Source organism: Polyodon spathula, chromosome 2 (assembly GCF_017654505.1).
Source record: "Polyodon spathula isolate WHYD16114869_AA chromosome 2, ASM1765450v1, whole genome shotgun sequence".
Taxonomy (NCBI): Eukaryota; Metazoa; Chordata; class Actinopteri; order Acipenseriformes; family Polyodontidae; genus Polyodon; species Polyodon spathula.
The window spans coordinates 60664024-60689741 of NC_054535.1; the positions used below are offsets into that span (position 1 = coordinate 60664024).

The following is a 25718-nucleotide window of genomic DNA, read 5'->3' on the forward strand; positions in this document are numbered from 1 at the left end:
GCATGACAACATACTGAACTACCAGTTTGGTTAACGGTAGAAAATAAATGTTCAAATAATGAATATTCCAATAGTTCTTAAATGATTAACATAACAGAAATCACAGTATCAAAAGGTATCGTGCAAAGCTGGTTTCAAGTAGCAATAGTTTAATTGGGCGGGAGGGACTTTCCCAGGTTTAACAGTTCATCTTGAAACTCTAAAGAAGCACAAACTATTTTCTTTCATGTGCACATTTGCATGTTGGCCAGGAATGCAACCTTGTCAACCTGCTCTGGATCCAAGGTGGTGTGCTTTTTGTTTACATCGACTACACAGATTTCCAAAACTGATTCAGTGGTAGTCAGGATGGGACCACCAAATCAGATGCAACACTTGAGTAGGAAAAACACGCCCACTGCTTGTTTAGCAGACACTGTAAAGTGCAGCTGAAATGCTAAAATAAAATGTTAACTGTGCGCGTTGCAAAAATGTCAGTTTAGTCTATTTTTATCCAATATTTAGATCTGTATAAGGAATCGGTTGAGAAATCAAATTTAATCTAGCAACCCTAATGCAAAGGAAAAAATACATGAATGACTTCTGACAAACATACAATCTTGTAACTGAATTTGACGTGCTATATTTGTTTTACACTTTTTAAAAAAAAAAAAAAAAAAAAAAAAAAAATGGATGTAAACAGCCCATTCAACCATTCATTTGATCTACTATTGTATGGTTTTGGTAGATAAACTAATTTGGTCTAATGTTGTTTTTTAAACTCTGTAATTTTAAATCATTTTCCTATGTCAGTTAGGAAGACCTGTGCTGAGGTGGACTTTGTGTGCAACAATGGCCAGTGTGTCCCAAAAAGATGGCACTGCGATGGTGAGCCTGATTGTGAAGATGGATCCGACGAGAGTCTTGATATCTGTCGTAAGTTGATATTTTTAAGGCCATAACCTGGTGTGGGTCTGCATTTTCTTGGTGACACAGCTAAGGTGGTGCTGTAATTAATATAAACAAGTGTCACATTTTGCCATGTAATTAGTGAGTTTTTTTTTGTTTTGTTTGAGAAATCCTCCAACATGCATACAGCTATGGCCAAAAGTTTTGCACTACCCTATAGAATGAACTAATTTTAAATTAAATCTGCTGAACAGTGTTATGTTAACATATTGAATTACATACCACTCTGTAGATTTCCATATACTTCACAAAAAACTGACAAATTTGAAATGCTGTACTATTATGGCTTCCAGTAGACTTTTTGCGAATTTTTTTTTTGTAGATTTATTTGATCACCTAATGAAAGATCTAAATTGTCAATCCTTAATTCTAAAGTGATGCAAAATCTTTGGCCGTAGCTGTATTCATATTATCATATGGAAAGATATGGTCTGATAGCATTCCATTTCATCCTTGCTTGGACATATTGTTCATCTGTCTTGTTAACAAGGATTTAAACATAAGAATGCGGGAAACGTTTAAATATGGACGTGTTTGTCTTCTCGACGATGCTGAAAGAGACATCAAAAAGTAAACTATGATGGTTGCAATACACTGCAACAAGTTGAATGTTGATTTTGAGGGGTAGTTATTTTGTAGACCAGTCGGACACCTTTTTCTGAAGTACTGCTCTAGAAAGCACAGTGGAATGTATGTAACTTGTTTTCTGAAATCTTATTCAGATGCATTGTGAATAAAGTCCTGCAGCCACGAGGTGCTGCTTTGGACATCCCCTCCTGCTCGAGCTACAAGAGAATTTTGTACATGCCTGTATAATCGCATAAATGTATTGCGTGAAGTTTACAGAACAGTATAGGAGAATGAAAATCGGTCCACAAATCTGCTTAAAATGTGGTTTATTTTTGTTAATGCAGAGGTTTACAAACATCTTATCCCCCCACGTATTTGAACTTTATTTTGGATATGAGGTGACTAGTTAAATATGAAACATGAAGTGTGTGCTGTGATCTGAGGAGAAAGCTATACTGCTTGCGCTGGTGGGGAAATCCTTATCTTGGCAATTTCTCAGATTTTATGTGGAAATTACTGCTACTGTTGAGTTTAAAGATTGTGTTTCTGAAGTTTTGGATGCACAAAGGACAAGAGCTACTTCTAACAGGAGAGACACTATCTCTGCCTGGATGACTTCACACAGGAGAAACGCCATATTGCTGCTACGGGGAGAGCAACATCTAATTTTCACAGAAGAGACTGCTGCCCGAGTGCTGGCAAAACTATGGCAGACTGGAGCACCTACCACTGCGCTGTGATCCTGAAACTCGTGTCGGTTACTGCCGGCTGGCCCCTACCTGATGCTGTCTAAGGAACCACTGTTTGTTGGAGGGAAGGTGAAGTGTCATGCTGGAAAGGTTTATTCACCTAAACTAATTTGAACAAAACAATGTTTGTACTGGAAGTTGATGTGCAGGACTTTTTTTTTATCTAGTATATGGTTTTTTTTTTAAACTTTTTTTTTTTATTGATTTTAAAAATGCCTTGGGATGGGTTCTGTAGCTCAGGCATATAGTAATAATTAATAATAAACTTTAATTAGATCAATCTTTTTGACATGGTGCCCTTAACGATACATCTTTGCAAGGTGCTTCACAGGAACAACAGAACATTAATTAATACTCTACAAGCAATAGTGAACATTAAAACATTTAATCAATTCAAATACAGTACAAGGTAAAAAGATTACTTTATACAGTGCTGTGAAAGTATTTGCCCCCGTCTGATCACTTTTGCATATTTGACACAGATGATCCGGAGTGAAGAAATAACATTTTTATACATATTTAATGTATTGGTTATGCAATGCCCAATGCCCCTGAGTGAAAATGTAATCTTCCCCCTTGGACTCAATAACTGCTTACACCACCATTTTAGCAGCAATATTTGCAACCAAATGCTTCCTGTAGTTATTGATCAGTCTCTTACAGTGCCCTGGAGAATTTTTGGCCCACTCCATGCAGAACTGCTTCAACTCGGTGACATTTGTGGGTTTTTGAGCATAAACTGTTTCAGGTCCTGCCACAACATCTCAGTTGGGTTTAGGTCTGGACTTTAACTAGGTAATTCCAAAACTTTAAATTTCTTCAGCCATTCTGATGTAGACTTGCTTGTGTGTTTCGGGTCATTGTCTTGCTGCGCTTCAGCTCATGGATGGATGGCCTGACATTCTCCTGCAGAATTCATGGTTCCTTCAATGATGGCAAGTCATCCAGGTCCTGATGCAGCAAAGCATCCCCAAATCATGACACTACCACCATCATGCTTGACTGTCGGTATGAGGTTCTTACTGTGGAATGCAGTGTTTGGTTTTTGCCAGACATAACTGGGCCCATGTTGGCCAAAAAGTTCCACTTTTGACTCCCCTGTCCATAGAACATTGTTCCACAACTCTTGAGGATCATCCAGGTCCTTTTTTTTGTAAACTTGAGACTAGCATTCATGTTATTAGTGAGTAGTGGTTTCTGCCTTGCTACTCTGCCATGAATCCCATTTTTGCCCAGTGTCTTTCTGATGGCAGAGTCAGGAACATTGACCTTAGCCAAGGCGAGAGAGAGTCCTTCATCGCTGGATGTTCAGGAAGTCAGAGAACCCTAGGACCATTTCTCTCCTTGCTCGTGGAGAGGTTTTGGCAGGACTGCCACTCCTGGGAAGATTCGCTATTGTCCAAAACTTTCTCCACTTGGACAGTATGGCTCTGACTGTGGTTTGGTGGAGCCCCAGAGCCTTAGAAATGGCTTTAACCCTTTGACTAATGGGCATCAGCAGCTTTTCATCACTTGTGGGATGATGTGCCTCTAGAACTTGTGTGCTGACAACTTCACTCTGGTAAGGGCCAAAGTTAGTCAGATTTATATTGGGCAGGGCTGGCCCAAATCAGGCCTGATTGTTAACCACAGTATTGAAAAGCTGACTCAAATTATCCTTTTTAATTGGAGATAACTAGGCAATAACTTTCACACCTGAAGATTGCATGCTTAATTACCTTGCACACCAAAAAAAAATGAAAAGTCCCAAACTTTGTCATTTCTCACTCCCTCTATATGCTACAACCCACAAACCTGACCAAATTTTTTTTTAAATGTGCAAAAAATGCAGAAAATCAGACTGGGGGCAAATAGTTTCACAGCACTGTATTAAGATGTGAACAATAGGTAAGCGAGTGCCTTTGATTGTGTTTTAAAAACTGCAACAGTTGGTACCTCCCTTACAAAAACAGGCAGCCGATTCCATAATGCTCTACCACCTGGGTGGTGTGTGTTTTTTTTTTTTTTGTTTTAAACCTTGGGTACAGTAAGCAACCCTGTACCTGAGATCAGTGGTTGTCTAGGGGGATAGATGTATATATGGGATTAATATTTAAATCAAATTGTTTAATGCTTAGTAAGCATGACCTTTTAAAATTGACCCCAAGTGTTACAAGAAGTCAGTGTAAGGCTGCCAATACTGGTGTAATGTGGCATGTCTTCTACTAGTTAAAACCCTGGCAACAGCCTTTTGCACAAGCTGCAGTTGGGATAACGCATCTGGGAATACCAGAAAACGGAGCATTGCAATAATCCAGTGGGGATGTTATGAAATTATGCATCAGGCTCTGCATCTTCCATGGAAAGGAAGCGTTTTGGTTTTAACAATATTTCCTAAATGGGGGGGGGGGGGGGGGGGGGGGGGGACTCTTCCTTTGTCTAATGAGGTTTGAATGAGAGATCGGTGTCAAATGACACCCAGGTTTCTCATTTTAAGACCTCCACTTTTAAATGGGAAGCTGTCAACTGCAAGAACACCTGAGTTTGTATTTAATTTTTTTTTTATCCCAATAGCATTACCACTGTTATCAAAGTAACTTTTTTTTTTTTTTTTTTTTTTTTTACTTCCATTTCTTAATGTTGGCCAGACAGACAGTAAGAATACTTGGTGTCACCTGGTTTAACCCTTTGCAGTCCATTTATTCAGTGTGTGTCAGGTCCAATTTTCACATGCATTTTATTGCGGTTTATTTTAAAAATTATATTTTATTCAGTGTAAACTGGTTTAAAAGGCACTGAATCACAAGTATACAATACTATATCTACAGCCAAGCCCCACCCCTTGTTCTCTGTATTTCACATACCTCTTTATAGACGAGCATACTGAAATCCTCTCCTGATCACTCGTTTTGATCACAAAACTCCTCGGTTTTCACCATTTTGAACTAACATTAAGAAAACATTTTACTAAGTATTACAATACATGTATCTATTTAGTTTCATGTAAAGTTATTTTACAAATATTTGAATCCTTAAACTTCCAAAATAACAAACCTAGCTCTTGGTGGCTTCCTCTGTAATTGGAAGTCTGAAATTTAGGTGTTATTTTAGATAAAGATCTTTCCTTTTGAGCAACATATCAGGAATGTCACCAAGATATCCCTTTAGCAATATTTCGTAAATGAAAAACTTGGATGTGTGTTCTCTGTCTGAGAGACTAATGTATTCTTTTATAACCTTGAGGATAAATTACTGTAGTGCGCTGTTCTCTGGTATTTCTAGCCATGCTATTTCACAATTACAACTTGTACAAAATGTTGCAGCCAGAATTAACTAGAACCAAGAGAAGAACATGTCTCCCCTGTTTCGGCAGAATTGCATTGGCTTCCTGTTATCTTCAGGATTGATTTTATGATCCTGTTCCTGATATATTAAGCCCTCCAAGACCGTGGTCCCCTATACTTTAAAATAACTCCTGACTCCATATTCTCCTAAATGGCCTCTTGGATCAGTGTGCAGCCCTGTTTAACATTCCAAGGGATGCAGAAAAAATGCAGGTGGCAGAGTATTCTCTCTCAATTTCTAAACTGTGGAATGGCATGCCACCATCTGTGAGGGAGGCTCCCTCTGTTGCTGGTTGTGTTCACAGTTGTGTACATTTTATTTTTATCACTTGTTTTTACTTCTAATTTATTTACTTATGTATTTATTACTTGTTTATGTTTAGGATTCATTTCTGTGTTTTTTTCTGTACAGTGCTTTAGAGGCACATTTTTGTGAAAGACGCTATGTAAAAATAGATTAATAGATTTTGGTTTTGTCTCCCTTTTTGTAGATTGGTATTACATTTTGCAATTCTCCAGTCTTTTGGTACAACTTGTCAAAAGTTGCATGATCTTGGTTAGTGGTTTGTAAATGAGTACTTTCATTTCTTTGAGTACTATTGGGAGGCGCTCTTCTGGCCTAGGAGATTTGTTTGAGCTCCTAGTCCCCAAAACACTCCTGCCTCTTACGCTAGAGTTATTTTAACTGGATAGGAACAGGTTGATATCCTCCCAGAGAGTGGAAGAGTGCAGAGCAGGTTGATAGCTGCAGAAGATAAACTAAATTTTAAACAAAACAACATTAACACGGTCTTCATGCCAGTAATCCGATCTGCATGATTTTGGGAAATCGGAGAAAACCCAGCAGTGTTAAGTCAAGTGTGCGTGAAGTGCCGCACGATCCAGGACTTGCATAAACTAGTAAGTATGCTAGAAATGGAGCTGGAAGAAGTGAGACAGCAACAGGATCTTGGAGCTGGCACACCCACAATTCATGGAAGTCTGTACCACCCCTAACAGACTGAAAGCCACCAGGGAGATAGAAGGTCAGAACAGCTGGGTTCAGGTAGGCAGAAGCAGGGAAAAAAAGAAACTTTGTCAAACACCACCACCAGAAATCAAAACAACCAACAAATGAGCCAATTAAAAATTGATAAGCAAAACCAACATCAAGAGACTGAAAAGAACACCATCCAGGACCCTATTAACAGTGGTGACCAGACAGCAAAAAGGGAGGTCATGATTGTTGGGGACTCCATATTGAGAAACACAGCAAGTTTGGTTCTTAGTTTGGACCCGCTCACTACAAGTGTGCTGCCTTCCAGGAGCCTCGGTCACGCACATCACTGAGAACGTGGACAGGCTCCTAGAATGAACAGGAAATGACCCAGTAGTAGTCGTCCGCATCTGTACAAACAACGTTGGAAGAGACTGACCAAAATCCCTGCAAAACAAATTCAGAGCGCTAGGAAGGAAATTAAGAGAATCAAAACTGTGGCATTTTCTGGTATACTGCCGGCACCTTGCAAAGGACCATATGGACAGCTGGAAATAATTAATCAAAACGCATGGCTGAAGACGTGATGCACACGAGAAGGCTTCACCTATCTTGATCATTGGACCACATTCTACAATGAGGACTATCTGTATAGACGGGACGGACTGCACTTAAATAACAAGGGAACCAGTCTACTTGGAGAAAAGATCCTCGAGCAGGTTCAGAAGCATTTAAACTAGAAAGGAAGGGGGGAGAAATCAACAAAAAAACAGAAGGGAGACCGCATCAAAACAAGGACAACAACTCTGGTAAGACAACCATTAAATGTATTTATTTAAATGCTAGAAGTATCGGAAACAAAATTCTAGAACTTGAAGCTACTGCACTAACAGGTAACTATGATGTGATAGGTGTTACTGAAACGTGGTTGTCAGAGTGATGGGGACGAATATAATATTTGTGGGTATACACTGTATAGGAAAGACAGGCAGGACAGAAGAGGGGGAGGGGTAGCACTATACATACTGCCTTGAAGCCCAGGTGTTAAACCTGGACAAAGAAAATAAAACCGAATAAATATGGGTCAGAATAAGACAAATTCAAAGGGCACAATAACTTAATAGGAGACATGCTATAGACCGCCAGACTGCCAGACGGTGAGCAAAATAATCTTATACAATGGCATTAGAAATGTGTGTAGCAAAGAAGCCATACTAATGGGAGTTCAACTTCCCCCATATAAAATGGGGAGGAAAACTTGGTGGGGAGTATGATGGATTAAATTGAAATGGTGGAAATGACAAATGACTGCTTCCTAACACAATTTGTCAAGGCACCGACTAGAGGGGAGGCATGCCTTGATTTAGTCTTTTCAAATAACGAAGACAGAATAACTAAAACAGAGGTCAGAGAACCACTGGCAAACTCAGACCACAACATGGTTTCATTTGAAGTGCTTTTTAAATCCCCAAAAGTAAAGACTAAAGCTAAGGTTTACAATTTTAGAAAAGCAAACTATGAAGGTATGAAACAGAGACTAACAGAAGTAGATTGGAGTAAAATGGAACAAAAAAGGATGGCTGTTTTTAAAAATGTAGTACTAGATGTGCAAAACAATTACATCCCTAAAAGTAGACAAATCTAAAACGATGATCAAAAGGGTTTAATAGATCTATAAAAAAAAGTGAAAAGGCACTGAGCATATAAAAAGGGACCAAAAACAAAAAGTACACAGAGTACTCTGAACTGCAAACACATGTCAGAAGGCCAAAAGATAGAAGCTAACATTGCTAAGGGGGCTAAAACCATTTCCACAATGTTTTGTCCAATATTATAACCGCAAGAGAACATTCAAGGGGTAGAATTGGACAGAAACAGAAGTAGATTGGAGTAAAATAGAGAAAACATCCACAGGAAAAGGATGGGTGTTCTTCAAAAATGTGGTACTAGAAGCGCAAAACAATTACATCCCTAAAGTAGACATCTAAATGTAAAACTAAATTGCCAAAATGGTTTAATAGATCAATTTAAAATAAAATATTCAGCAAAAAAAGGCACTTAACAGTGTTAAAAAGGACCAAAAAGAAAGTACGCAGAAAGAGTACACGGAACTGCAAACGCAAGTCAAAAAGGAAGTTAGAAAGGCCAAGAGAGAAAGCAATGTTCATTTCTATAAGGGAGCTAAAACCAATTCCAAAATGTTTTTCCAATATTACAACAGCAAGAGAACATTCAAGGAGGAGGTTAAATGTCAAAGAGATAAAAATGGCAAAATTGTAGATGAAGAAAAAAAAATAGCAAATATATTAAATGATTACTTTTCACATGTCATCCAGTTCCTATCAAGTTTTAAATAACTTTAGCATAACCGAGGCAGAAGTGTTAAAAGGACTAGGAGCTCTTAAAATAAACAAATCCCCTGGGCCAGATGAGATCCTCCCAGTAGTACTCAAAGAAATGAAAGAAATTATTTACAAACCGCTAGCCAAGATCATGCAGCAGTCTCTTGACACAGGGATGGTACAGACAGACTGGAAAATTGCAAATGTAATACAGATCCACAAAGTGAAACAAAACTGAACAAGGTAACTACAGATCAGTAAGCCTGACTTCTATTATATGCAAACTTTTATGGAAAATAAGATCCAAAATGGAAAATTACCTATATGGTAACAGTTTCTGAATGCAGTAGGGATTCAATGAACCACATGTACATGGATTAGGGAGTAGTTAACATGTAGAAAACAAAGTACTGATTAGTAGAGAAACCTCCAACTGGAGTGTGGTAACCAGTGGTGTACCACCGGGATCAGTATTAGGTTCTCTATTCCTAATCTACATTAATGATTTAGATTCTGGTATAGTAAGCAAACTTGTTAAATTTGCAGACGACACAAAAGTAGGAGGAGTGGCAAACACTGTTGCAGCAGCAAAGGTCATTCAAAATGATCTAGACAAGATTCAGAACTGGGCAGATACATGGCAAATGACATTTAATAGAGAAGTGTAAGGTACTGCACGCAGGAAATAAAAATGTACATTATAAAGATCATATGGGAGATACTGAAATTGGAGAAGGAATCTATGAAAAAGACCTAGGAGTTTTTGTTGACTCAGAAATGTCTTCATCCAGACAATGTGGGGAACCTATAAAAAAGGCCAACAAGGTGCTTGGCTACATTGTGAAGAGTGTTGAATTTAAATCAAGGGAAGTAATGTTACAACTGTACAATGCATTAGTAAGACCTCATCTTGAATATTGTGTTCAGTTCTGGTCACCTCGCTCTAGAAGAGTGCAAAGAGCGACCTATAATTCTGGGTTTAAAAGGCATGTCATATGCAGACAGGGTAAAAGAATTGAATCTGTTCAGTCTTGAACAAAGAAGACTATGCGGCGACCTAATTCAAGCATTCCAAATTCTAAAAGGTGTTGACAGTGTTGACCCAAGGGACTTTTTCAGCCTGAAAAAAGAAACAAGGACCAGGGGTCACAAATGGAGATTAGACAAAGGGGCATTCAACAGAAAATAGGAGGCACTTTTTTACACGGAGAATTGTGAGGGTCTGGATTCAACTCCCCAGTAATGTTGTTGAAGCTGACACCCTGGGATCCTTCAAGAAGCTGCTTGATAATTCTGGGATCAATAAGCTACTAACAACCAAACGAGCAAGATGTTCCGAATGGCCCCCTCTCGTTTTGCAATCTTTCTCATGTTTTTATATATGGCACAGGGAGCCAGTATAAAAAAGCCAAAACTGGAGCAATATGTTCACACTTCCTAGTTTTAGTTGGCACTCTCGCTGCGGTATTCTGCACAAGGTGCAAGTGGGATACCACACATTTTGGACACCAGAAAAAAGTGCATTACAATAATCAATTCTAGGTGAAACAAAGGCATGCATTGGTCTCTTGGCATCAGATACAGAAATAACTGGTCTGTTTGGCTATATAGGGTTATAGATTTAAATTGTCATCTATACATTTCATTTAATTTTAGGCAGGTGTGGAAAAAGCTACCCTGTTGTAGTAAAATGTACCTATTTACTGACATCAATATACAGAACAAAATTAGTTAATTGTGGTCTGTATCATCCAGAAGCTTAGTGAAGAAATACTTTTTGCATTCAGTTTTATAGGGCACGGTATTCTGGCATTTTTTTTATCTGCCTATTTTGGGGGTGGGGTTCTTTTTTTGGGTTCCAGTTGACACACTATATGGCCTCTCCAGCCAAGCATTTTATGGTATGGTTGTGGTTTTATTATTTAAAGTCATCATAATTTGCTGTCACTCTTGTAACTATGGCAAATTGACGACAGCACTCATTAACATGGTTGATGTGAAGTTTATAATATTATATATATGGGGTATGCATATATATATTAAAATATATATATATATATTATATATATATATATAATATTATAAAAAAATGCGCATGCACGAGGTAACACGAATCTCGTTTTAAATAAATCCTTAGATTTAACCATGTCGGTCTTTTTCAACTTTGGGTTCAGGATAAAACTGAGTTGCATGAACCTGGTGCTGTGCTGATGCTGCAACTTGGGTTATGTTTTCTTTGTAGTAAAATGGTTAACCAGCAATTTGACTTTTTTCTGTTCACTGTTAAAGGCTAAATCTTTTTTATTTATTTTTTTTGTGTGTGACTGACGAAGGGGCAAGTAAATTTTTCTAGCATTTTGCCCCTTGGACAAGGTTTCAAAAATTAAAACCACTGCATATTCTATTTTGAGTCTGCTTTTAATTCTTAAATATTTATCTACTATTCTAATTGTGTGCTTTTGGTTCTCTTAGATATGAGGACCTGCCGAGTGAATGAGTTCAGCTGTGGCGTTGGGTCAACACAGTGTATTCCTGAATTCTGGAAATGTGATGGAGAAAAGGACTGTGATAATGGGGATGATGAACTAAACTGTGGTAAGTGTGCTAGGCATACTTCATATGGTGAGACAGGCCCACCAAGAGAAAGACCTTGGTGTTGCAAAACACTCATCGCTGTCAACAACTTGAGTGTCACAAACCAAATATCTGTGTGAAGCTCAAGTGTACACACCTAGAAAGCAAAAGGTATGTTACTTGTGTTTTGTGAATTTTTTAGTTGGCTGTCCTTTTTTTGTCTTATGAAAAAATACCCAGTTTTGGAATCCTAGATGTTTTTTTGAATACTGTTCCTTACCTTAGACTGATAAACCATAAGCAGAGGTTGCTGAATGAACACACAATTTAAATAAATATCTAAACGCGTAACGCCACTTGAGCACTAACCACATGTTAAACAATCCTTACTAAATGTCAGATGGCAAAGCAGTTTACCCAAAACACTTGTTCAAGACAAGTTACACACAATGGTATTTATCTTTCACAGGCCTAGACACACAGGTTGCAACCTTCACACAGCCAACCTAACAAAAGCCTAACTCCACCAAGGAGCATTAACTAAATTGACAAAACAAGTATCATACCTTTTTTTACTTTTTCTAGGTCTGTACCAAAGGTTTCACTGACTGCTCTTAGGAACTGTTTTATATACATGTCTGCAGAGGCAGAGGACTCTAACTCATGAATCCTGAGATAGCGGACAAGAGGATGTATTTTAGTAGTGTGAATGCTACCAAACGCGTTCTGGAATCTGTCCTCCAAGTTGAGTTTATATTCCAGAATATGAACTCCAATTTTGAGGACGGATTCCAGTAAACTTTGCCAGTGTACATGCGCTGAGGAAATATTCCGGTAAGATAGCAGTAAATGCCCAACGGGCACTGCACATCAACCAGCATTTTTTTACATTTTTCTATGTAGACTGGGCGTCCATTGTAACTCTTATCAGTTCAATTTTTAGAACGTGTTTGTGTGGTGCTTTTTTGGTGTAACTTCAACCATTATACAAATAAAGTATGAAAGGGTCATGCCTGTACCAGAGTATAATAAAATTAAATTGTTAGTCACATTCATGTGTATGAACATAACTAATATCAGGATTTAATTTTTCCAGTTCAGGGGTCTGTTGCCATGGTAAGAGTAATGTAATTTTCTTAAATCCTGATCTTCTGTAAGTGATACTTTCACTGGGCGTTAAGACTTGTCACCAATAGGATAGGTTCCCTCCACCTGGCAGTCAATCACTTTGGAACATATAGTTTATTAATTGGTCACCAAGTAGAAAAGTGCTGCAAAACTACTGTTGTATTGGCACAACCGTGGTATTCATAAAGACGGCCGTAGAAGTTTTAACTGAAGTATTATAAAACAAAATACACAGCAGTTCTTTTCACCCAGTTATTCAAGGTAGTTTAAGTAAAATTGCTAGGTTTTACAAATGTTAATACAGTAAATAGGACAGAACTCTGGTAGACAGTTCTTCCCAATGCAATTTAGTAATTAATTGGGATACAGTATTTTCAAATGATAAACGGAGATCACTTTTCGGAGCAAGAAGGTTAAATGTAGCACACTGCAGTGGTTACACGGACTTGTGTAAACCAGTGGTTTTTTTGCCTCGTCTCTTTTGTGAGGTTTTTGCATGGCTGAAAAGCAAGCTAGTCTCTGCTGGCTGAAGGTTGAACTCCTTGGAGCTGGTGTCTCCTGTGGCTTCTATAATTGCTATTGCATCAGGTCATTCACTTTAGCCCATTTTTTCCCATGTTACCACTCTTTTGGGGCTTAACCAATCATCCGATTTTATGCTTTGTAAAAAATAAAGGTAGGTAGTTCCTATTTCAACAAATAATTTGCTGTCTACAGGCAACATTACCTGTGCCCCCTTTGAGTTTACTTGCTTCAGTGGTCGTTGCATTTCCCGCAACTTTGTCTGCAATGGGGAAGATGACTGTGGAGATGACAGCGATGAGCAGGAATGTGCACCCTCCTCCTGTGGACCAAGAGAGTTCCAGTGCAACAATGCCTCTTGCATTCCTGCCAGCTGGGTGTGTGACGATGATGTGGATTGCCAGGACCAGTCAGATGAGTCTCCACAGCGTTGTGGTCAACATCCTACACAACCTGCAAAGTGCTCCTCTAGTGAAATGCAGTGCAATTCTGGTGAATGCATCCACCGCAAATGGAGCTGCGATGGAGATGCTGACTGTAGGGATGGGAGCGATGAGACCAACTGTCGTAAGTAGAGAGGATAGTAATGCATAACTTAAATAACCCTTTCACTGTTTTTTCTAGTGTGCCAAATTTCACTGTGCACTACTGTCTTGAGGTATGACTTGTTCTAATAAGTGGTCAAAAATGAAAGTTGCTGTTGTACCAGCTGTAGTGCTGCTTGTTTCAGATTTTCTTATGCATTTCACACTTGTGCAAGGTCTCAAACAGAGTAATTATGTTTTATTTCTTCATTTTTTTTACAAATATCAAGATTTGGTGTGACATGAGCTCTACTGAGATTTCCTTTTACATAGTCATCCTTGGTTAACTCAACATCCCATAGGTTACCATTTACTGTCGACGTCCAAGGTGTCAAGTTAACCATGGGTGCACATGGCATTAACATGCATATAAGTATTTACAAGTTTTATTAAATGTCAATTGCAGTACTGAACAAACTCTGTACAACTAATTTGGTTCAGTTTGGTAAAAATAACGCTGTAGTTTATTATTTCAAAGAACCGTACCACAAACTAACTATTTTTTAGTTCTTGGCTGGTAGTCTAATTTTCTTTAAATAACAAAGATTAACAAATGTACATTATCTGGGATTAACTCTAACAAAAACAGTCGACTGTTTCAGAAATCCAGCATTGTTTTCGCATTTGAACGAGAACTAATTTTTTGCTTCTGACTCACTGTGCACTGATACTGTAACCAGCTGCATTTAGTAGTTGTGAATGAATGATCAATTTCCAGTTAAGTCACGTGAAACGATGGCGAGTGATCCAGTGTGTGTTAAAAAAAAAAATATATATATAAGATCCCCACCGGTAAGTGTTATGAGTAAAGCGTGGTGTTAGTCAGGATGCATATATTTTACCATAACTTTGGAAGCTGCAAGATGAAAGGGACACACGAGGGAGTTTTCATTTAATGGTAGTGTTGGATCCTCAAATAAGAGGTTTTTGTTTTTTCCCTGTGAAATGTACATTTTAATAAATGTTCATTAAGGTGAATATTCCAGTACGGTGAAAATGTTTGTGTGCCTTGTGTTTTGTTAAAGTTAAGCTTAATATTGTTGAACAAAGGAAAACACCCTCTCTTTAAATATTAATTTAGGTTTAATATTTTTCAGCTCTTAAAGAACAGCCAAGTGCTTTTCCCCCATGTCTGGCGTATTGCACTGTACCGAATCTTATGATGTAGTGCTTGTTACCAATTAACGCTGTACAAACTGCCTAGTTAACTTATCTTTAGGCTTTTGTCACGGTATGAAATGCAGAACTTTTTTCCTGGAACTGCAATAGGGGCCACAGCTGTCTCCATCTGTATTTGTCATCTCAGCTGCCAGGACATGTCGTCCAGACCAGTTCAAGTGTGATGATGGGAACTGTATCCATGGAAGCAGACAGTGCAATGGGATAAGAGACTGTGTAGATGGCAGTGATGAAGTCAGTTGTAAAAATGGTAAGTTTTGCAGCATAACAATTGTTAGATTGGGGTATTGGTATACTGTAGTAAGATTCATTATACCTGGGTTTCTATATTTGGTGCTGTTGAACTCCAGTGGAACTTCTGATCTCCTGTAAAGGTCAGATTTAAACATTTTTACCACCATTCATACTGCTATCACGCTTTACAATGGAAGCAGTTTTTTCCTATATAATTGCTTGATCCCACTCTACACATTTAGTTTAAACTTGCTATTCTTGCATATTTATTAAAGAAAAGCTTTTATTAAATCAGCTGGTGTGTACTTAAGCTTTAATAGCCAGTATACATGTGCACATTCCATACGTGAAACTTTGTGGCTGACCACAGTTCCTGATCTGAACTGTATATTCTCTGTCTTGTGTCCAGGCAATTTCCATTGTTGAACCCCACGCCTGCTTCCTACTTATGACCTATATTGTATTTTTGCCTCATGCTGAGTAAAAATGGTCTGGTCTGGGCTGGAATCCACAAAGATTTAAGTTTTTTTTAAGACTTTTTTTTTTTTCAAAGTTCTGTTCATGAAAAATAGAATTCTTAGCGATGGAATTCTTAAGCTGTTACCCCTACCAAGGAAGCTAAACTAGCTAGTAACGCTAGATATATATTTTTTAAAATAGCCCACTGTACTAAGTAAGCCCAAGGCTCTTGACAAAGGGTTGTATTTTGGTGCATAAAAACATTTTCAAACATTTTGAGATGGCTTATGTTAAGCTTTACTGACTAATTGTATTGGAGAACTTTTGTATTCCAGATGTAAAAATGACAAGTAAGTGTTCTGCAAAACGCGAACATTTTTACATACTTCTGTAGCTTCAATTTGTTGAGGTATACATATGTAGTCAAATCTTGTGGATGGCATCTGTCTCGGCCCACACTGCCTGGCAGCAGGTGGACTGTGACAGTGACTACCTATGACATAACAGAGAATTAATAGAATGATATTCCTTCTTCTGTAAAGCATTTTCTACTTTTTATACTGGAGCAATAATATAAAATTTATGTTCTTTAAAACTTAACATGGCTTGCAAATATTTAACACAACGGTACTTGGCATTTAATCCATTCGACTAAATCAAGCTCACCTTTTTGGAAACTCCAACATGCGTGAAAATGGAGCACAATGAGTATCTGATGCATTGGGGAAGAGTGCATTTGACCTGTTTGTAGAATGAGCAAGGTCATTGTAAAGTAGTTTCTCTAAATAAATGAAGCCATCCCGAGAATGTCTTTGGTGTAATTCGTGACTTCTGAGATATTCTAGGGGATTCTCGATCTATTAAACACCTTTTCAGTCTTCAATTTAAATGTTATGTCTTGAACCACAAACAGCCATGCTATGCAGCTACTAATGATAGTATGAGCTACGACTTTTCTTTAACTCATTTCAAGAGTTCTTGTGTGTGGTGTTGGTGGGGGTGTTTTTTTTTTTTTTGTACTTGGTGTAAATTATTGTGAATTGCACTTAAGAAAACTTACAAACTTAAGTTTCAGATAAGGATTCTTAAGTTGCTTTGTGGATTCCTGCCCTGATTTGTCAATTTTCACCTTTTTGTTGGCTTATAGCCTGGAATTAGAATAGTTTTTTTAATGCATCTACACATCCTACCCCACAACTTTCAAAGTGAAAAATTATTCTAGAAATTTGTATAAAATAAACTGAAATAGCTTGGTTGGATAAGTGTCCACCCCCCCCCCCACCCCCCCCCCCCCTTGTAATAGCAATCCTAAATTAGCTCAGGTGTAACCAATCGCCTTCACGTGGCCTCCACCTGTGTTAAATTGTATTGATTCACAGGATTTCAGGATCAATTCAGCAGTTCCTGTAGGTTTCCTCTGCTGGGTAGTGCATTTCAAAGCAAACGCTCAACCAAGAGCACCAAGGCGCTTTCAAAAACTCCTGGACAAAGTTGTTGAAAGGCAGTAGTCATATTAAATATTCAAATCAATCTTTCTAGAATATTTTTTTTTTTTTTTTTTATTAACTTTCGGGGGAGTCAGTGGTCTTGATAGATGGATCTTGATCTTGATGAAGCCTTTAGGGATCCGAGACGCCAGTAAGTTTTTAGATGTGCTTCCAGTACCTAGCAGTTATTGCAATAGTAAGTTTAATCAAACTGGAGAACTGGAAGCATGGGGTTGGGGTGTTGATAGTATATTGGCAGTACTTGTGGGTTTAGGACATCACACTTCATATACAACACCTGCAGAGATGTCTCACCCTGGATTTCTAGAATCGATTGTTTACACCCATTTAAGGCTTTACACCCTTTTGTGGGTGTTCTCCCATTTCTAAGTGGGCAGCATGAGATGTTTGACATCCCGCGAATAGACTAATGTATGTTCGAATGAGGGTTTTTTTTTGGTTTTACAACATTTATTGGTGCTTTCTCCCCCCCATAAGTTGCCCAGTGTTCTGGTTCTGATAAATTCAAGTGCAGGAGTGGAGAATGCATAGAGATGAGCAAAGTCTGCAACCAGAAGAAAGATTGCCCTGACTGGAGTGATGAACCCCTGAAAGAATGCAGTAAGTAATGTTTCTGGTTTTGAAACCCCTACCAGGGGTTTTGCAATGGTAGATCTATTGTGTTTGAGTCATCGTAGTAGTGACTCAAAGTTAAAGAGCAGAGAAATGATTGATTACACTCAACCATTCTCTATGGAACATCTTGGAATTGCCACAGCAGTTACAAATATTATATACAGCACTGTTGGTAGTCCTTCTGTCATCCACCTATCTCTCAATTTATCATACATATACGCTTCCCCTCATGTTGCCCTGCATGCAGTTCCCCTCCCAGCAAAGTGACTCAAACATGTGGATGTCACACTAGACATTGATCATAGCAGTGGAATTCATAGAAGTACAGTGCATAAGCAGTACCCAGATATACATGACCCTCCCAAACACACTGGCCTCATACACCTAGTGGACCATGATGATGATTGTCTTTCATTGTCTGCAGAGAGTTGTATGTTCATCTTAACTGATGAATGTCTGTGGTCGCTTGTTGCCTTTCCTCTTCCACTGCTTGAAAAGGGGTCGGAGGGAATGCAGAGGTAGGGTTAAACCTAACCTTGCGTTTCCCTACGACTCGCGTCGGTGCAACAAGATGGGTGCTTTTGTTTTTGTGCTTCTATGATAATGATGATGTGTTTTCACGTTACAATTTTTGTATTGGTGGTGTGTTCGCATCAGATTCATGCGATGTGATTGGCTTGTGGCTTTTAAAAAAAAAAAGTAACAGACCAATTAAACAATGGGACATGCACCGTGGTCAAGGCTTTGACACAATGAAAAAAAAAATCTGATTGGATGGCCAAGATATTAAAGGCACCTCGGCAGCAAGCAAATGGTATAGGAGGAGTGGCAAACACTGTTGCAGCAGCAAAGGTCATTCAAAATGATCTAGACAAGATTCAGAACTGGGCAGACACATGGCAAATGACATTTAATAGAGAAGTGTAAGGTACTGCACGCAGGAAATAAAAATGTACATTATAAATATCATATGGGAGATATTGAAATTGGAGAAGGAATCTATGAAAAAGACCTAGGAGTTTTTGTTGACTCAGAAATGTCTTCATCTAGGCAATGTGGGGAAGCTATAAAAAAGGCTAACAAGATGCTTGGATGCATTGTGAAAAGTGTTGAATTTAAATCAAGGGAAGTAATGTTAAAACTGTACAATGCACTAGTAAGACCTCATCTTGAATATTGTGTGCAGTTCTGGTCACCTCGTTATAAAAAAGATATTGCTGCTCTAGAAAGAGTGCAAAGAAGAGCGACCAGAATTATTCCGGGCTTAAAAGGCATGTCATATGCAGACAGGCTAAAAGAATTGAATCTGTTCAGTCTTGAACAAAGAAGACTACGTGGCGACCTAATTCAAGCATTCAAAATTCTAAAAGGTATTGACAGTGTCGACCCAAGGGACTTTTTCAGCCTGAAAAAAGAAACAAGGACCAGGGGTCACAAATGGAGTTTAGAAAAAGGGGCATTCAGAACAGAAAATAGGAGGCACTTTTTTACACAGAGAATTGAGGGTCTGGAATCAACTCCCCAGTAATGTTGTTGAAGCTGACACCCTGGGATCCTTCAAGAAGCTGCTTGATGAGATTTTGGGATCAATAAGCTACTAACAACCAAACGAGCAAGATGGGCCGAATGGCCTCCTCTCGTTTTGTAAACTTTCTTATGTATAATAATAAAAGGAAATGGCAACACAGACCTTAGCTGAATGCGCAAAGGTCCAAAGAAGATTACACCAAGTATACATTCATAAAGTAAGATATCAGAACATCATGCTTACTGTGAGTACTGCAGGTGCGATTTAAGTGTCCAGCACGGGGGAATAAATTGTTTTGATGAACACATCGGAACCTCGAAACAACACAAGGGAAATGCACAGGGAGCGCAGGAAAATATTAAAAAAAGATGGCGAAAATGACATGATTAAAGCGGAAACTCTTTTACAAACATTATTTAAGCACAATTTACCAATTGCCGTTGCAGATCACATAGGCCCACTTGTGAAAGTGGCTTTTCCCGATGGTAAAATTGCTTCCAAGTATGGCTGTGTGAGGAGCAAAACAGCAATCGTTACCTTTTTAGCATCGTTTCAGCTACTGAACAGGCCTCTGTTTTGAAAGGTGTGTTTTTTTTTTCTCGTTTTTTTTTTTTTTGCCATTGCAACTGACGGCAGCAGTGACAGACTCCATTGTACCCAGTTGTAATACGTTACTTCAGTGAAGAAATTGGTAAAGCGGTAATGCAGCTGCTTGCTTTACCATCATGCGAGGGTGTATCGGCAACTGGAGAAAATATCTTTACTGCTGTGGATACAGTATTGAAGTCAATTGAAATGCCATGGGGGGGGGGAAATGCGTTGCGTTTGGAGCAGATAATGCAGCTATAATGCTGGGTTTACATAAAGGTTAAGCTTCCTTTGTAAAAATGGAGAACAATTCTGTCCATGTACAGGGTTGTCCCTGTCATTTAATTCACATTGCAGCCCAGTCGGCTGCAAAGATTACCAGCAAGAATCAACGAACTCCTGATGGACGTATTACTATCTAGACAAGTGGCAAGCGGCACAAGCAGTGCCAGGAAGGAAGGTTCAGAATAACTTGTATTTGAGACGTGCTCAAAAGATGATACATTTTTTTACTGTGTACAATAAGTCTGTACTCGGGTCAGCACCACCAAGTTGCGCGACAGACACTTAACAAAATTACCGGACTCGGTGACGGACATGGGGGGGTGTATAGTGAACAGCAGAGCACAGTCAGATTTAAAGCACATTCTCATATATATATATATAAATAAAATGACAGGAGCTAAGCACATGAATATCAACGAAGAGCAGTGCAACTGTATATAGCTACAGTAGTTATCTAGGCATAATAATAAATTCAACTCGCTTAGTGTTTTTGCATCTACGTTGCTGCCGCAGCTACATCCAAGTCCTTTGTGCTTGTTGTTGCAGTTGCAATACGTAGACATGCATCCACGCAACAGTTCAAGGCGATTCCTTGTGGATGTTTTAATTGAGTTCATGTGGCTGAAGCCTCGTTCGCAGCAACAGGTGTCAGGGCTCAGTGTCAGTAAAAGAAGTGACAGCCTTGCTAGTTCACTGTATTCATCCTCGCTACTTGACATAAACAAAATACACCATAATTTGGTAACGTCACTGCCACCGCAGTCTGAATTGAAAAGTGTCTTCACAGCCTCATCCTCGCCGTACAATGTATATTGCATTTCAACTTTGGAGTTAATGTGCTTTATAAATCTTGCAGCAAGCTTTTGAATTGGAGACTGGTGGTTTTTGGTTGCAGGGGTCCAGATAAAGCATGCTTTTCACCAGCTCTTTTTCAGGAGACCTGGACTTGAATGCCTGTTCAATGAACGTTGCTTTTACCTTGGCAATCTGTTTCTGGCAAGTAGTGCTGCTCCTCACACTCCCTCAGTATCTCTGACCTTGGTACGAGGGATAGACAGGTCGCTTGGAGTTATGAAAGATTCCCGTGTAGAATCCTCATTTGAAGAATGTTTTAAACTGCTTCAAAATTACCTTGCAGTATTTCTCTATACTCACAGGACGCGTTGTATAGATTTGAGTTCTCTTTCTGCAGCGCTAGATTCATTGAGGCGAGAAGTGGCAAAACCCAATTCAAGAAACTTAGATATAGAATGAATTTAGGAGATTGTAGCATGTCATGGATATTCTGGCAACTTGTTTTATAACTCTGTGACCCATTCCCAAATGCCTCTCTCTCAAAGTATTGCACTAGAGAATCCCGCAGTAACTCAAACCACTCAACGAAGGCAGCCAAACTTAACCAGCGAATTTGATTGTAGTTAACCAGGTTTGAGTATTCCTCTTCATTCAGCTCACAGATCTGTCTAAACTGAGCTTTTTCTTGCAGCCCCACTGAAATGTCTGTCACTTTGATTTGTCTTCCACAAAGTCAGGTATGACTGGTTGCCACCTGGCCCTATAATTCTGGAACACTTTGGGACGGGACATGGTTTTTAAGTTGCCCTTAAACTGAAAGCAATAAACACGTGATTTGAGCACCAAGCACTTGCTTAATTTATACTGCTTCTTAATTATCCGAATCATTGTGATTGAATACAAATCTTACAAGATTAAAAAAAAAAAGCATGTGTGTAGGTTTATTCAAGATATTTATTTTGTACAATATTTCAGTTATCAATGTTTAAAAGATGCTATTTAGATCCTATTAGTAATATATAGCCCTAATTTTACATTGACTCTCCCAATTAAACACTGATCAGTGTTCACGCTGTCGAGTATTGATGATTTCAGTGGGAGAAGGTGATATACTATTAGAAATGGTGAAGAAACTTTAAAATATATATTTTTAAAACTATTAATAAAAATATTGATGTATTTATTTCATTTGTTAAAAGCTATTGTATTGTCATGCTGCCTCAAAATAATTAATCACCAGAATCAATTTAGCAAAGGTTTAGGGCTCAATTCACATGTTGATTTCCTTCAGTTTAAAGGCAACTTCAAAATCCTGTTCTGCCTCAGTGTTCCGGAATTATGGGGCCAGGTGGCAACCCTAGGGGTGACCGATTCAGCATCTTTAGCCATTAAGACTTGGCGAGGAGATACAGAGCTGGACAAATAAATCGCCATAGTGATCTTTCAATCGCCTTGAAACACTTTCACGTTGGGCTAGCATTACAGATGCCCCGTCCGATGTAAATCCCACAGTTTTCTCTACAAGGTACTTGGTTGTTTGGAAAATGACCGAAACAACGATGGCTTCACTCAGATTTTGTGCATTACACTGCTTGGTTATTTCAGTTGAGCTCAAAAACGGAGCGAATTTCACCTGCATCAACATTCACAAAACGATGATAAATTATTATTTGACTTGTCACTGTGGTCAGTGCTCTCATCGCACATTAAGTTTACAAATGGTGCATCTACTGCTGCTTGAACAGTTTCACTGTAAAGAGAGCCACCTAAATCCTTGGTGTTTCTTGACAGTGTTTGCACTGCAATGCAGAGTTTGGGTCAATTTTTTCAGCCATTTCTTTGAAAACAACACCTACTGTAAATGGCAGTTTGGCTTTTGCTAAACTGTAGGCAAGGCAACGATCATTCTGTGCGTCTTTTGAGATTGCGGTTAACAAAGTCGGTCATTGACTTTACCTGGCTTCCTCTGTTGGCTTTGGCCTCCTTGATGAATCTATCCTTCTCTACACTTGACACGTTTGAAGTGTTAGATATTTTTTTGCACCATTTTTTGGCATGGTTGCGAGCTACTGTTGACTTGAGTTGTTTAATTACTTGGCCACATCTTACATACTCCATAAAATAATCTGTTGGTCTTTCAAAAATGAAATATTCTCTTTCCCAAGCTGGGTTGATCGATCTCTTTTTGTTTTAATTGACGCCATGTTTTTTTTTTTCAATGTTAAGAAAGAAAACCGTGCACACCGTGAATAACTAACTAATGCTTAATCGGTTTGTATAACGAGGCTTCAGAAGGCGGTTCAGTGTCATCAAGATTCTGCAGTAACCATAGATACAGTAAAATATTGTCAGTTTACGGGGAGAAGCAGAGGTCAAATCTAGCCTGTTTGCAACGCAATTGCAATATGTACATAGATCAATCGTGTCTTTTCTTCAACAGATTGTAAATCATAATTTTTTTTTTTTAAATTCACGGACCTCAAACTTTTTATCGCGGACACTTTGCCGATCCCTGTCTGTACTGATGAAGTGCAAGAGTGTCACTTACACGAAGTTACATATGTGAATAAGCCATAACATTGACCTGATATCACTGACTGAATTGTTCTTTAGTTTACATTTTAGTATCCTTAGCATAATAATCTGTAGTGGTAAAAGGCTGTTTTTTTTTCTTGCCTAAAACTAATGCCTTTTCTGCTTAGTTTCTAGATTGAGAATTGCCAAAACTAGTTTATATGCCTGTTTTAGTTCAACTTTCAGTTAGTTTACTAGTATATATATATATATATATATATATATATATATATATATATATATATATATATATATATATATATATATATATATATATATATATATATATATATATATATATATATATATAAAATGCAGTACTAACATGTATTTGTGGGTTCAGAGATGCTAATTGCATATACTTGTACATAAACTGTAAATACTGTACTGCGAGAATTTATGTTGAATCTCCTGTTTTTAATTTGAAAAGCTGTAATTGAGCCACAGTCGAGGTCTTATTGGGGCACAGACAAGTATGGTTTTAATAAAACATGTATTAATAAATAATTTATAAGTTAAATAATTTAGCTCTGAATTACAGTTCTGTCCAAGCATTATTCTTGAATACTGATTGATTTTCTTCAGTGCGTGAATGGGGCATGGTTAGGGTTTTCTTGATGCTTCGCTCACCAGGTGCTAGGATTTCCATTTTCAAATGTTGGCATCTCTGCAAATGTATTTTTCAACAAAACATTCCAACTATTTTAAGATGACTGAACAAGTCTCGTCAATTAAGTAATCGTACAGTTGCCACAGCTTAACAGGTGCGTTTTTGTGTTAATGCGATTCATCCACAGTAAGCAATGGACGGTATAAACTCACAATAACCATACATTAAAAATGTCCCATCCAGTAAGCAAAACAAACTCGCGTTGTGACTGTCGGACTGTTCCTACAGAACAGTATCCAAATCCCAGACACTGGGGAAAATAGCCAGGCCAGCCTAGGGATGGGACAGTAAAAAATTTGCAAGGTGTGATACTTTAAATAACCTTTTAATATCATGGTATACAGTACATAGTTATAAAACAAAGGCTCAAAAGAAGAAAGACTAATAAACATAAGACAGTTTATAAATGAGAGGAGGCCATTCAGCCCATCTTGCTCGTTTTGGTTGTTAGCTTATTGATCCCAGAATCTCATGTAAAGCACTTAAATTACTGTAGTTCACAAAACAAATCCTCATTCCTTTCATGGAATGATTTATATAGTTGGTATTTATTGTTTTACTATGCCAAATAGCTGTACTTTGTCTTTATTATAAAAACAAAGAACTGACTCTGTACACTCTCAATGTTATACTACAACAGTTAAGATCGATTTGCTCAATGACGTGGTGCTGTAGTTAAAACATTTCATTCAAAACGATTCTTGAAATACAGTATCACTTTAAGGCTGCAAGTACCATCGCTTGATTTTAGAAACTAGTTTGCAGTTGAAAAATACATTAAGTGGTATAAACGAATTGATAATTTTGGCTTGGAATAAAAGCAATGGTATTAATGCCTTTATGTACCTAAACTGGTATACCGCCCCATCCCTACGCCAGTCACACATACGCAAATCTGTGTAAAAACACATTTTGGCTCTGTTCGGATGCTGCACCATAGCATGTCAGTGTTGAGCGTGCAGATACGTAGCATTCAGAAAATTCTTCAGTCATGCTGGCGGTTCTGTTTTGCACACTAAACCACTGGCAGGTGGTGAACTCTAAAACAACGTGTGGATTTAGACTGTCACATTTCCCTGCCATCCCTATTATAGCAAAGCAGGGCTGACGGTTTTTCCAATTGTTTGCTTGCTGTTGGAGTCTTTTTTTTTTTTTTTTTTTTTTTTCTCTCTCTCCAAACCGTAAACTCGACACTGCGTACAGGGAGTAAATAACAAAGGTACAGTACAGGTGTACTTGCTCAGTAATAAGATGGAAACAGCTGATTTGATCGATCTGTCCCATTTTTACTACAGTAAAATACTGCCTTTTGTATTAATCTATGAATGGCAAGTAAATGAGGTGATAAATTGACTGGGTTAGTAAGAGCGATTTACTACAGTAATAAGCAGTGAGTGTTTTAAATCTAGTGAATGGCATATAACGAGATCAACGACGTAACATGATATAAATAATGCCTTTTGTGATTTTGACATCAATGAGACTGGCAAACACTATTTGTCCCGTAAATGGCTGCCCTAAATAACCCTGTACGATGTAAGTAGTAGATGTTATATATCCAAACATT

General features: G+C 38.2%; 1 protein-coding gene across 3 annotated transcripts in view; it reads left to right on the top strand.

Annotated features, from left to right (window-relative positions):
• vldlr (very low density lipoprotein receptor) overlaps positions 1-25718 on the top strand; it is a 137144-nt gene that overhangs the window by 17922 nt on the left and 93504 nt on the right. The window contains exons 3-7 of one of the 3 annotated variants that reach the window (XM_041226143.1): positions 793-915; positions 11381-11503; positions 13328-13699; positions 15023-15145; positions 17574-17696. In XM_041226143.1, the coding sequence (XP_041082077.1) occupies positions 793-915; positions 11381-11503; positions 13328-13699; positions 15023-15145; positions 17574-17696 (864 nt within the window). The remainder of the gene's footprint in view (positions 1-792; positions 916-11380; positions 11504-13327; positions 13700-15022; positions 15146-17573; positions 17697-25718) is intronic. The other 2 variants (XM_041226153.1, XM_041226163.1) reach the window with 2 other exon arrangements.